The sequence below is a fragment of the Meles meles genome, chromosome 19 (genome assembly GCF_922984935.1).
Source record: "Meles meles chromosome 19, mMelMel3.1 paternal haplotype, whole genome shotgun sequence".
Classification (NCBI taxonomy): domain Eukaryota; kingdom Metazoa; phylum Chordata; class Mammalia; order Carnivora; family Mustelidae; genus Meles; species Meles meles.
Genome location: NC_060084.1, coordinates 13,743,108 through 13,755,965, shown reverse-complemented (window position 1 = coordinate 13,755,965; position 12,858 = coordinate 13,743,108). Strand labels below are relative to the sequence as shown.

The window sequence follows — 12,858 nt, the reverse complement described above, 5'->3', positions numbered from 1 at the left end:
GTTTTCTAGGATCATGGACTGTTGATGATGATTATGAACCAAAGTCAGTGCTTTCTCTTAAAGTATGAGTGGGCTGCTCTTGTTCAGAAAGTACATTATTTCATTAAATAAAACACTTCTGAGGATTAGAAAAAAAATCATTTTCCCCCCAAATATAACTTGGGAAGAATTAGCTGAAATCTTTTCTTGTTACTATATCTATTTTGTTTGTGGTATTTTACTCCAGCAAATAGTATTTATGGGTACTTTTGGTCTGCGTAACCAAAGTCAGTCTTTGTACCTTTTTTCCCAGTGAACAAGCCAAGACCATCTTTTCTTCAGTAGAGACTAGCTAATTATCAAATGATTTTCTTAATATCAGCAGAGAATGAATTGGGGAAGATAATAGGTATTATTAAAACTAACAGTAGTAATGTATCTTTAAATTTTATGGTGTTTTTATAAAACCTTTTGGTCATCTTAGAAGAATGAGTATCACAAATGGAAGTCTTTATTTTTAACTTTGTAAAACACAGAAGTTATATTTAATTTGTTTGATAAATTCGTGTTAACCGTGGTCTAGTCTAGGAAGTTTTTGTCCACTTACTTAGTAATACATGAACAAAGGGACATCTGAGCTAAGAGGTCTCATTAATGAAATAGTATAAATTGGAAAGTCCTGACCAGTTAATATATAATAAATCTGATGTCTCACTTCTTTGTTCTTTCTTCTTTCATTAGGTGAACTAAATGATAAGGCTTTTGAACTAAATGATAAGACTGGTTGCCCTGACTTAGTTGAAATAAATCTTTTTCCTTTTCCTTCATAGGCAGCACTATGTGCTGTTCATGTCATCAGGAAGGTTCCTGAACTTATGGAGATGTTTTTACCAGCAACAAAAAATTTATTGAATGAAAAGAACCATGGTAATGTGATTTGGATGTGCTTGTGAAGTACTGAGGGAAAGCAGGAAAGAGAAAGGGCTTCAGGGAGTTTTGGCTTTCTCTTCGAGTGCAGCGGACTTACCTTTTTGCTGTGCTTAGACACTTTGCCAGGAAGGGTTGATGGGTCAAATCTCACTTCTCTCAAATCCTGTTTTTATAATTAGAGATTAATTCCTTCATAGTAAACTTGGTTTTCATTTTCAGTCCTCTTTTACTGTATTAAAAATACTGTGTTAAGTTACTAATACTCAGTGTAATGTACAAATGATTCTAGCCTTGATTTTCATATCTAAAACACTTTGATTTCCTAGCTATCTTACCCTAGGAAAAAAAAACATTATATATTATTTATTACCTTGTGGTAGGAGTGTAAAATTTATGAAAATCCTTTAGGTTACTTGTAACAGGAATTTATAATGGTACTTAGATATATTTATATAAAACTTGAGAGAAACTAAATGGAACATGGCTATTTTTTCCCATACTTTTATTCTTATTTTGAAGTCAGTGAAACAAGTTCTGAGGGAAGAAAATTCATTTGTCCTACTAAATGTTAAGAGAAAAATGGTAAGGTATATTTAATTTGATTAATTCAGTCCTGTGCCTAGAAGGCTCAAAGTAAACTTGTTGGACAAATGAGTGGTAAGGTACTTACTTATTATTAGTGGAAACTATTGTGAGATTCTTTTTACTCTGGAACAAGTATATTTACTTTGTCATCCATAATTACCTTGGAGTTTTGATTCATTTTATCTGGAAATTTAAAAGTTTTTTTTTAAGATTTTTGCTGTTTGAATGATCAGATCTCAGCTAACAGCTTTTTAATAAGTACAGGGCAGATGATACCTAGCTTATAGTGACTGTGAGTATTTCCTTATGATTAGGCTCAGATGGAGAGACACATGTCTTGGTTTTCATTTTTTAGCAGTTATCTTGGTTACATAGTTTAAAATATTCTGATTTAACTGAGTTAACCAGGCATCAATTTAAGACTTCCTTTGTATTCCCCTCAATGCTTAGCTTCTTTGGGAAATTAAAAACAAAAGTAGCAGCTATCTTTTTGGAATTGACCTGCAGAACTCAAAGCCCTATTCTGTGGAGTTGAATAATATATAGCCTCATTTTAGTTTTTATTTGCTCTTATCTTTCAGGTGTCCTTCACACATCTGTAGTCCTCCTCACAGAAATGTGTGAACGAAGCCCAGACATGCTTGCACATTTCAGAAAGGTAGGTACCATTCTGTATGCCTAAACCTTTCTTGATTGAAAAACAATTTTCCTGAAGAGTACATGATTTCCTCACTTAGGAATTTTCTTTTGAAAGGGAGTTATGGAGCTGAATAAAGGACTTGACCAGCCCTGCTGTGTGGTAGGGCTGGAAGCCAGATTTAGGCATAGAAGAACTGGCAGTAGTACAGTGTTTTCCCTTTCATAATAGAAGTCTCTCAGTGTTGGCACACCTACTGGTCTCTCATGTGCTTTATCTGCTGTTTTCACATTGAAGTCAGGAAATGTAACTTGAGGTCAAATTACAAACAGGAATTGTGTGTGCGTGCACGTGTGTGTGGGGGTGGGTGGGTGGTGCGGTGTGTGTTTTTAAAGGCAGGTAATTTATTTTTTTTTTAAGGTGAAAACTACAGTGAAGTTCGACATTACTTTTATGTAACACAGGGTCACCTTCTGTTCATTTTAGACTGTTGACTCTGGTGACTGAAGTCTAGCTTTCTTAGGTTCCCCCTCTCTTTCTTACAGCATTCTAAAGTGGAAATTTTTGTTTTCTTCACTGGCTTTTAGAAGATGGTAGTAAGGATGCCTGGGAAAAACTGTACTTTGAGTAGTTACGTGCATTTAATTCCTTTTTAAGGTGCTGATCCCTCGATAAATGGGGCTTACTTTGTATTTTAGATCTAACGAGGCTCTAATAGCACTTATTTTTTTGGTTGGTTTTTTTTTTCTTCTTCTTAGATGTTCATGTCTTGATTAAATTATTGTAAAATAGTATGAGGCCTGTATCTGTCCCTAATGCTTGCTTTGTATGTTTTGTTCCTGTTGTCTATTTGGAATCCTGCTGTATGTTAGAATGAAAAGGTAAGAATTAACCCTCTTTTAGATGGTGCATGCTGGCATTAGGTCCTTAGTAGCTTTTGTGCATCCATCCACAAATGTAGCTTTTTAAAAAATACACTAATGCTGAAGCTGTGCTTAATACTATGAATTATTTGTTTTAGCATTTTTGGCTAACTCCTGAGTCCAGTTTTTGTCTTGTCACTTAAACTCCTCACTCCAAAGTCAGCCTTGGATTTCAGTTGCAGCCTTTCCTGAATTCTAAGCCTCCTTTTCTGCCTTTTCTTCATATTCACTTGAGAAACTTTGAACAGTTTCCCGGTGGCTTTGGTGATGGCAATTCCAGATCAGTTTGGAGCCTTGGCACAAAACACTGCTTCTTTTTGAAGTAGATATTTTAGAATCATGTGTGGGTAACCTCATACTTTATAAAAAGCTCTGTATGTACTTCTGAGCTCTCGGTTCAGACTTAGAGCTTTTATTTCTCCCTTACCTGCACTTACTTTTTCCTGGATGGTTTGGGATATGAAAGGATTTTGGGACAGAGTGGGTGGGCATCAACTGATTTTCATGGCTGCAGCGTTTACCTTTGTCATCTTATCTTGTTTGTCTTGTCATAGTTTTAGTGACTTGCGTTTTTGTCTGAAGAATAAAGCTGGGTTCCAAGAATTTGTATGCTAAACATTTAGGCATTTGTGCTTTTTGTCCCAGGGCAATTTTACGTGTGTGCTGGTCTTGTGTCCGTGAATAAAAAAAATTTGTGAATTTAGTAGCCCAAGGAAAAAAGACTTCTCTAAGAAATCAGGTTAAACAAGTAATTAGGGATATGTGTAGTACAAAAAAGGAAGCCATTGGGAAGTAAGCAGGGTGAGCCACTTTTTGTGCAGAGCTTGGTAACCAGGTGATCCTGGCTTTATTACATGTTAAAAGCAGTTTACAAATTTATATTATTCTTCCCACTAATATAAATCTGTCCGCAGTTGACAGATTTAATGGGGATTCAGTTTAGAATTTACAGGTCACCGTAACTTAGGTTTGTTTTAATCTCAGAGTTGTCCAAGTTAGAATTTTGTTTAAATGGCTGATGAATCACCTAATTCTGAAGTGTTACAGCCAAAATTCTTTAAATTCATACAGATTATATTCTCATATTGAAAAGTGGCCTCAGTGTTGTGAGTGCATTTCTTGGTCTTTGTTTTGATCTTGATCCCCTTTTAAAGTTGAGGCGTAAGGAGGAACAGAGCCAGAACACAGTGAGAAAAAGTCATTGAGTTGCAGCAAATTGGTTGGGGCTGTTTGATCACCTCCAAAAGAGATGTCATTTGCTTCATTTTAGGCACTTGTTTTCTTAATTTTAGGTGATTAGAGATGTTTATGTAGCTAAATTGAGTTTTCAGTTGGAGCCCAGAAAAGTTCCCATTGTGGTGCACATTTTGGAACAGGGTTTAAGATTAAGTGCTTAATCAACAGAATGAAATGAATGATAACATTTGAAGCATTTAAAGAAAATACTTTGAAGTTCAGCTTAGCCATAAAATTGCCTTTACTATGTGTTATGACTCTGGTGGACAAAGTAAATGAAGGGCAAGAGGGGAATTCTGACCATAAGGAATATATAGTTTCATTAACAAGATGAGACAAAGTAGGCAACAAAGTGTGTATAATTAAGTGCTGAAATAAAATTTTACCTAAAATTGTATCTTATGAGTTAAGAATAGGGAAAGGAAATTATTCATGGCCTTGCTATCTTCTTAAGGTGAAAAGTACAATTTTTTTAATGTGTCTTTTCTACTTGGTCAATGTTGGAGGCTTTTGGATTCCGTTGTTGGTTGGAAAAGAATAGATCTAGCCTTGTCTTAAGTTTTTTCTCTGTTTGAGATAGTATATCTTAAAACTGTAATTTTAATAAAATCACCAGTATTTTTTGGTGATAACGTTTTATATTCAAATGTTTGAATGAATAAAAAACGAACATGTTTGTGTTACTGAGATATGTCAAGTTCTCTAGAAGTTGAAATGCAGTGTGCCCTGTAGGCATCTGTTTGACTTGATTCCCACAGGCTTTCTGACATCCTGTTACTTGTAGTATCTTTGCATATATAACTCTAGGGTAAAAATGTCATTTGTTTTTAATTCAGATAAAATACATATTCCGTCTTGAGTTCCTGGCCTAGGTACTCTTAAGCTCTGTTTATCAAGCATCAGCAGTATACCAGCGTATGGTATCAGTAGAATTTTCTTGGATTCAGACCCTTGCACCCCTTTTTAATTAGGCAAATTACCCGCCTATTCATGAGAAATTCTTTGATGTTCACTGTTTTTTGATACATTTTTCTTCTCTGCAGCTTGTGCCCCAATTAGTTCGTATTCTAAAGAACCTCATCATGTCGGGATATTCACCAGAACATGATGTTTCTGGTATCAGTGACCCCTTTTTGCAGGTGAGGTTGAAAGAAAATTTTGGAGAAATGAATTTAATACCTTTGGAATAAATTGTTTCTTTCCTCTTAAGTTTATGTCAGTAGGAATTTGATAATTAACTGATTAAACAAATTACATTAATAAGTGAATAGTGGCAGTTCTATACTGCATTAATAGAATAAAATTATAGTTGTACTGTGTAATATCTATTGCATAGAGACTTGACTTACCAATATACTATAGCTTTGCAGGTGGTGGTATCCTTTAGCTGTGGAGTGATGAAGTGTGGGTTGTCTAATTACTTCATTCAGACTTAGAAGTATTTACTACTTCTCTAAAGATAATGTTTAAAATTCTTCTCTTTGAATTTTGACCATTTCTAATGAGATCTCAGACTTCATTTAAGTTTTTTGAGTTTCATACCAACTAAGTTCCTTTGTGCCAGGCGTAATTTGCTGACACTAATCATGTTTTCATGTTAGGTACGAATTTTGCGGTTATTAAGAATTTTAGGACGAAATGATGATGACTCAAGTGAAGCTATGAATGATATATTAGCACAGGTGAGTAGACTCAGTCTGTGTTGTATAAAATCTTCATTTTAGTGTAGTGGGAGTAGAACGATGGTAGTTAGATGGAGCAGTATTTATTTGTGTCTCCTCATTGGTGGCTGTAATCATTCACAAACTGTCTCTTGTTATCTCTGGATATTTTTTGAAACTGTTATTTTATCACTAATGTACTGCCCACTTGTGACTTTTCAGGTTGCCACAAATACGGAGACTAGTAAAAATGTAGGAAATGCTATTCTTTATGAAACGGTTTTGACTATCATGGATATTAAGTCAGAGAGTGGACTGCGAGTAAGTCTTTTTAAATCTTTTTCCTAAACATTTCAATTAGAATAAATAACTTAGGCCTGAGTACTTTAGAAATGAATTGCATTTGGAAATTAACTTCAGGAAAGTGATGTGGAATGTATAATGCTGTGTTTTGGGGTCTGAAGTATCATTCCCTCCATTGAAGGCTTTTAATATTGATTACAATAAAGTTTGGAAGCTCACAGGAATAGTTAGATATATAGATACTGTTGAGTGAAGGAAATATTTCAAAATAAGCTTTTATTAGAGCCATGATTTGAATTGTATTCATTACTCCAAATAAGACATCATATTTGAGTTACTTTGTTTTTCTTAAATATTTGTGTGTTTGTTTTTTTTTTAAGAAATGAACACTTAAATTAAAAAAACTAAAACAGTACCAAAGGTATGTAGGGAGGGAAATGTTTGCCTGTAGCTTTCACATTCTCCTAGTGGGGAATATGGTTACCCTTTCGTCATGTATTTTTTGAGAAATCTGAAAATGTGTCTGTGCATGTGTATTTCTTCTCTTTCCCACTTTTTGAAACGTGTGGCAATAATTTTAGACTTACAGAAAAGTTGCAAAAATAGTTCAGAGCTTTCACTCAGTTTCCCCTAATGTTAACATCATGTATAAATAGAGATAATTATCAAAATTAAGGAGTTAATATTGGTATCATGCTGAATTACAGAATTTAGTCAGCTTCCACCAATTTTTCTACTTCTGCCATTTTTCTGTTTGAGGAACTGATCTTCAATTCCACATTGTATTTAATTGTCATGTCTCCTTAGTGCCCTCCAGTCTGAGGCAATTCCTCCATCTTTCTGTGCCTTTCATGACTTTGACACTTTTGAAGAGTACTGGTCAGTCACTTTGTAGAATGTCCCTCAATTTGGCTCTCTCTGAAGTTTTCTCATGATTAGACTGAGGTTATGCTTTTTTGGCAAGACTACCACAGAAGTTATGTGTCCTTCTCAGTATCCTGTCAGGAGAGACATGCTATTTATTTGTTTCGTTACTGGCGATATTAACCTTGGTCATTTGGTTAAGGTGGTGTCTGTTGTGTCTCTCCACTGTATTGTTATTTTTTCCTTTGTAACTAAAAATAGTTTGAGGGAGACACTTTGAGACTTTGCAAACATCCTGTTCTCGGACTTTTTGCCCACCCATTTTAGTATCCATCCAAGAATCTTTTTTTTTTTTTTTTTAAAGATTTTATTTATGTGTTTGACAGGCAGAGATCACAAGTAGGCAGAGAGAGAGGAGGAAGCAGGCTCCACTGAGCAGAGATCCCGATGAGGGGCTCAATCCCAGGAACCTGAGACCATGACCTGAACTGAAGGCAGAGGCTTAACCCACTGAGCCACCCAGGCACCCCTCCATCAGAGAATCTTTTCTACAGTAGTTATTAGGGTGGTGTTCCAGTGACACTTTTCTATTTGCCTCATTTTTTCCTCATTAAATAATTGTAATTCCTCTGTAAGGAGGAATTTATTCATGAATTTATCAGGAATTCATTTTTTCAGTCACTTAATGATAATAAGAATTGCTAGTTCATAGTCTTGTAAGAAACAGGTTTACTAAATACAGTCCAGTATTTAAATGTATACAGTTCTTTTTGTCCTTATCGCTCTCGAGTATCTAGATAACTTAACCAAAGTAATTTAGGTTAGTTCTCTTCCTCTCCCTCCCTTTCAAGCAAAATGATAACATATTGTATAGATTGTCCTGCACTTTACTCTTTCCACCTAACATTATCTTGGAATTAGTCCATATTCATGTATAGAGACCATTCCCTTTAAAAAAAAATTGGAATATGCATAATATAAAATAAACCATTTTTAAGTCTGTAGTTCAGTGGCATTAAGTAATTCACTTGCAACCAGCACCACCATTTATCTTCTGAACTTCTTTGTCTTCCCAAACAGAAACTTTGTATCCATTAAACACTAACTTTCCATTATTTCCTACCTTCAGTGCCTGGCAACCATCATTCCACTTTCTTTTTCTGAATTTGACTATTCTTGGTACCTCATAAAAGTGGAATCATAGAGTATTGTCCCTTTGTAGCTGGCTTATTTCACTGAACATAATGTCTTCAAGGTTCATCCATGTTACAATATGTGTCAGAACCCTAATGGCTGCGTGCTACTCCCTTGTGTGGGTTGCCCTAGCGTACTTAGCAAATTTGCTATTAATGGACACTTAGGATGTTCCGGTCATTAGTGATTACAGATAGTGTCGCAGTAGATTCTTGTGCATATGTACAAGTGTGTTTTTCAGGTAAATTTCTATAAGTGGAATTGCTGAAGCAGAGGAGATGTTTAAAATATGTATAATTGCCAGAATTTTCTCCAGTGAGGCTGTGCCAATATTATTCTTCACTAACAGTATAAAAACTTTAAAACATAATCTTCTAGCAATTACTTTTGAAAGAGTATGATTTTATGAGTTTGCCCTCAGATTTTTGTTTTGTTTCATTTTTGTTTTTTGCTAGCCATCTATAGAAGTATCAACTATCACCTTTAAATAGTTTGCACCATCAGGGGTCAGGAGGTGATCCTTATACAACATAAATGTTTAATTTTATTAGATTTTTGACCTGTGTTATTTCTCTTTAGGTCTTAGCCATAAACATCCTTGGTCGTTTCTTATTGAACAATGACAAGAATATTAGGTAAGTCAACTGGAAAATATCTTGTATTTTGGTATTAGAAACTCAGTGTTTTCAAGAGTGAATTTGCTCAAGATTGCATATGTACTGAGTGACTTTTCTAGAACTTCCAACTCAGGATTTTTATTTTGAAATCTTTTTTTTTTTTTTTTTTATTTTGAAATCTTAAAACTTAAAACTACTTTTGTAAAGAATTTGAGGATTTGGCTCATGACTTAACTTTTACTTTGGTTTACACTGTCAGCATTAGGAGTCAGCAAACTTTTTCTGTGAAGGATCAGATGGTCACTATTTTAGGCACTGTGGGCCTTAGGGTCTCTCTGGCAACTATTCAAAACTCTGTGTCTTGGTATGAAAGCAATCATAGACTATGTAAGTGATGAGTGGCTGTGTTCTAATAAAAATTCATTTATAGAACCATGCAGCATAGGGCTAGAGTCTTGTAGGTAGAAGCTGTGGCTTGCTGACCTCTGCTATAAATTAAGAAGAAAAATGTAACATTTTGCACTGCAGACCTGGAATGTGTTTGTGAACTCCAGCTAATTTTTTTAAGTAGATGAATTTATAAGTATTTTATTTTGTTACTTTCCTTCATGTATTATATTCTTCTTGCCCTTTCCCCCATTTTAATCAGGAGAAAATATTCTTTCTTATAATGTGAGCAATTAAAAATGTGTAAATAATTATGGTACCCTGAATTATCTCCTCCTTCCAAAAGAATTTTTAAATATTTGAATCTTAAACTCAGATTTTTACAGGGGCAGTTTTGGTAGTATCAAATAAAAACAAAGAAAATACAAATGGTAACATTGAAATCATTTCCTCTTGTGTTTTGCCTCTAAGGAAAGGCATACTATATGCTTGTTTTGTTGTACTGCTTGGAAGAATTTGGAAGAATGGAATCAGTCACTTTTAGAAGTTTAAGTGGATTTGACCATGAATGCAAATCTAATAAATTCTTGTGATTACCACTACTTAAGATTGTAGTGTCTTTTATGGTTTTAAGATGTTACTATTACACTAATTCTGTTTTGACTTTTAAATATTTAAAGATACATGGTCATTAGACATCTTCTTTGTCATTATTTAAGTAGAGAAGAACTATCCTGAATTTTACATTTCATTTCTGTTTTCTGCAACTTTGTTTCATCCAGATATGTAGCTTTGACATCTTTGTTGAAAACAGTCCAGACAGATCATAACGCAGTACAGAGGCACAGAAGCACAATTGTGGACTGCTTGAAGGATTTGGATGTCTCAATAAAACGGTAACAGATTACTGATCGTTCTCTGCTCTGCCCCCTACCTGATAACTTCGTAATAGTTCTGAGAATGAGTATGTCGCAGTTTGTTTATTTAGCCATTATTTTCACAGTTGAACTCTCTGCTGAGGAAATCCTTTTTAAGAGAGGATCGGCAGGGGGAAGGTTAGATCAGTGAAAGAGGCCAATAAGGAGTAGTGAAGTGCACACTGCAGTTCTCCTTGGTTCTTTGTACAAACAAACAGGTACATATAAGCCGGGGAGAGGTCTGCTTAACAGAAGTACTGTGCTCTGTGTGCTGGAGGATGAAAATGCGGAGTGATCCATCGGCTAAGTGTTTTATCACAATGCTGAAACTCAGTTGCTGACAGCACACATTTTCCCACAGTACTTACGCCCTGAGATACTAGAAGCAAGCTGTGTTTTTTAGCACAGTGCATCTAAGAATGACTGTTAGGCAGCAGATAGCACTTTGAAAAGGCATAATTTCTTTTCCCCAGTGGAGTAACTCCCCTGAATCTATGGGAAGAATTGAGAGATGTTTGTAAAACCTAGTTAGAGTTGGCCTCAGTGAACTTCTGGTTGTATGTTCAAATCCAGAATAAATTAGATTTGAAGTGATTTCTGAAACCATTCATTTAACAAATATCTATTGATACTGAGTTCCTTTTATTTTCAGAGAGCAGACGCTAAGCGCGTGAGCAATGTAAAGACAGACCTAAACTCACCATAACTCACCTAATGCTTTGCACAGGATTTTTTTTTTTTTAATTAAAAAAATTTTTCTTTTAAAGATTTTTTTTTTAAATATATTTTTAAAATTTATTATTTATTTGACAGACAGAGATCACAAGTAGGCAGAGAGAGAGGAAGGGAAGCAGGCCTCCCGCTGAGCAGAGAGCCCGATGCAGGGCTCCATCCCAGGAACCTGGGATCAATGACCTGAGCCGAAGGAAGAGGCTTTAACCCATAGAGCCACCCAGGCGCCCCTAAAGATTTTATTTTTAAGTGATCTCTGTACCCAATGTGGGCCTTGAACCTACAACCCTACAAGAGTTGCATGCTCCACCAGCTGAGCCAGCCAGGCACCCCAGGGTTTTTGTGTGTGGTGGGAGGGGTGCTTTGCACAGGGCTTAAAACACCCTCTCAGTTGATTCTCAAAGCAAGTCATTGAGACAGACTAGACAATTATTTCTATCCCCACTTAACAAATTAGTTAAAATACAGTCCCATAGGAATCAAATGATTTCCTCTAAACCTACCTCTGTAAGGGGCAGACCTGGGAATAGAAATTATTATTTTTTTTAAAGATTTTATTTATTTATTTGACAGAGAGAGAGATCACAAGCAGGCAGAGAGGCAGGCAGAGGGAGAGGGGGAAGCAGGCTCCCTGCCGAGCGAGAGCCCAATGTGGGGCTCAATCCCAGGACCCTGAGATCTTGACCTGAGCTGAAGGCAGAGGCTTTCACCCACCAGCCACCCAGTAGCCCCTGGGCGTAGGAATTAGACCTTCTGACTCCTATTGTGTTGTTTCTCTATTGCTCTTGACTGGGATTTGCATTTCAAAAGTAAAAACTGTGTCTTCTTGACAGGGTATTTAATGCTAGGAGCTCAAACTCTGCTGCCCTAATGCCTCCTTTCAAATTTTGTCTCTGTCTTTATTAAACTTGCTTTGGTCACTTAACCTTTCTCTGCCTCAGTTGTCCCATATGTAAAATGCAAGAGCACCCACTTCAGAGCCGCCTGTTTGGCGCAGTCGGTTAAGCAGTTAAGCGTCTTAAGCTGCCTCAGGTTGTGATCTCTGGATCCTTGGATTGAGCCCCACATTAGGCTTCCTGCTCAGTGGGGAGCCTGCTTTCCCTCTTTCTCTCCCTCAACCTCTGCTCCTCCCCACCACTCATTCTCTCTCTCTCTAAAATAAATCTTAAAAAAAAAAATGAGCACCCACTTCAAAGGGTTATACAGGATTAACTGGATTATTATATGTAAAGTACTTAAGCACTATACAAGAATTAGCTATTATTGTATCCCTGTAAAGATTGAATGTTGTTCATAGATTAGCTAAGATGAAAGTATTTCTTACTTATTAAATTGGTACTTTGAAAGTAAATTATATACCATGTTTGAATTTACTGACCAAATATGAGAAGATGCATGTAGTAATCTTCCAACTTTTACATGTCAAACATTTCCATTTTGCCAGGGTTGCCAAATTTGATAGGCAGTTACAGAAACTTACTTGCCCGCACAGCACATGCCCTTTTTCCCTTTGCGTGACCCTCATTCTCTCTTTTGCCACCCCCCGCCCGCCAGCTTTATTGAGAAAAAAATTAACATAAACATTGTGTAAGTTTGATGTTTACAGGTGCATTGATTTGATATATATTGTAAAACAGTTACCACCATGGCATTATGACACCTGTGTCATACTACATAGTTACCATTTCTTTTTTGTGCTGAGAATAGTTATCTATTCCCTTAGCAACTTTCAAGTATATAATACATTTTTATAATTATTAATTGTTGTTGTCATGCTCTGCATTAGATCCCCAGATCCCCAGGATTTACCCATTTAATGGCTGAAGTTTGTGCCTTTTGATCAACTCCCCTCCCACCCCCCCCCACCCCCCCCCCCCCCGTAACCACCATTCT

At 36.0% G+C, this 12,858-nt stretch overlaps 1 protein-coding gene and 1 non-coding gene across 3 annotated transcripts in view; both read left to right on the top strand.

Annotated features, from left to right (window-relative positions):
• AP1G1 (adaptor related protein complex 1 subunit gamma 1) overlaps positions 1-12,858 on the top strand; it is a 77,172-nt gene that overhangs the window by 44,881 nt on the left and 19,433 nt on the right. The window contains exons 5-12 of one of the 2 annotated variants that reach the window (XM_045988493.1): positions 810-906; positions 2,076-2,152; positions 3,004-3,012; positions 5,334-5,429; positions 5,892-5,972; positions 6,174-6,272; positions 8,892-8,947; positions 10,099-10,212. In XM_045988493.1, the coding sequence (XP_045844449.1) occupies positions 810-906; positions 2,076-2,152; positions 3,004-3,012; positions 5,334-5,429; positions 5,892-5,972; positions 6,174-6,272; positions 8,892-8,947; positions 10,099-10,212 (629 nt within the window). The remainder of the gene's footprint in view (positions 1-809; positions 907-2,075; positions 2,153-3,003; positions 3,013-5,333; positions 5,430-5,891; positions 5,973-6,173; positions 6,273-8,891; positions 8,948-10,098; positions 10,213-12,858) is intronic. The other variant, XM_045988494.1, reaches the window with a different exon arrangement.
• On the top strand, positions 10,499-10,583 carry LOC123931952. The gene has a single exon (XR_006816370.1). It is a non-coding gene; the product is annotated as a small nucleolar RNA SNORD71 (small nucleolar RNA).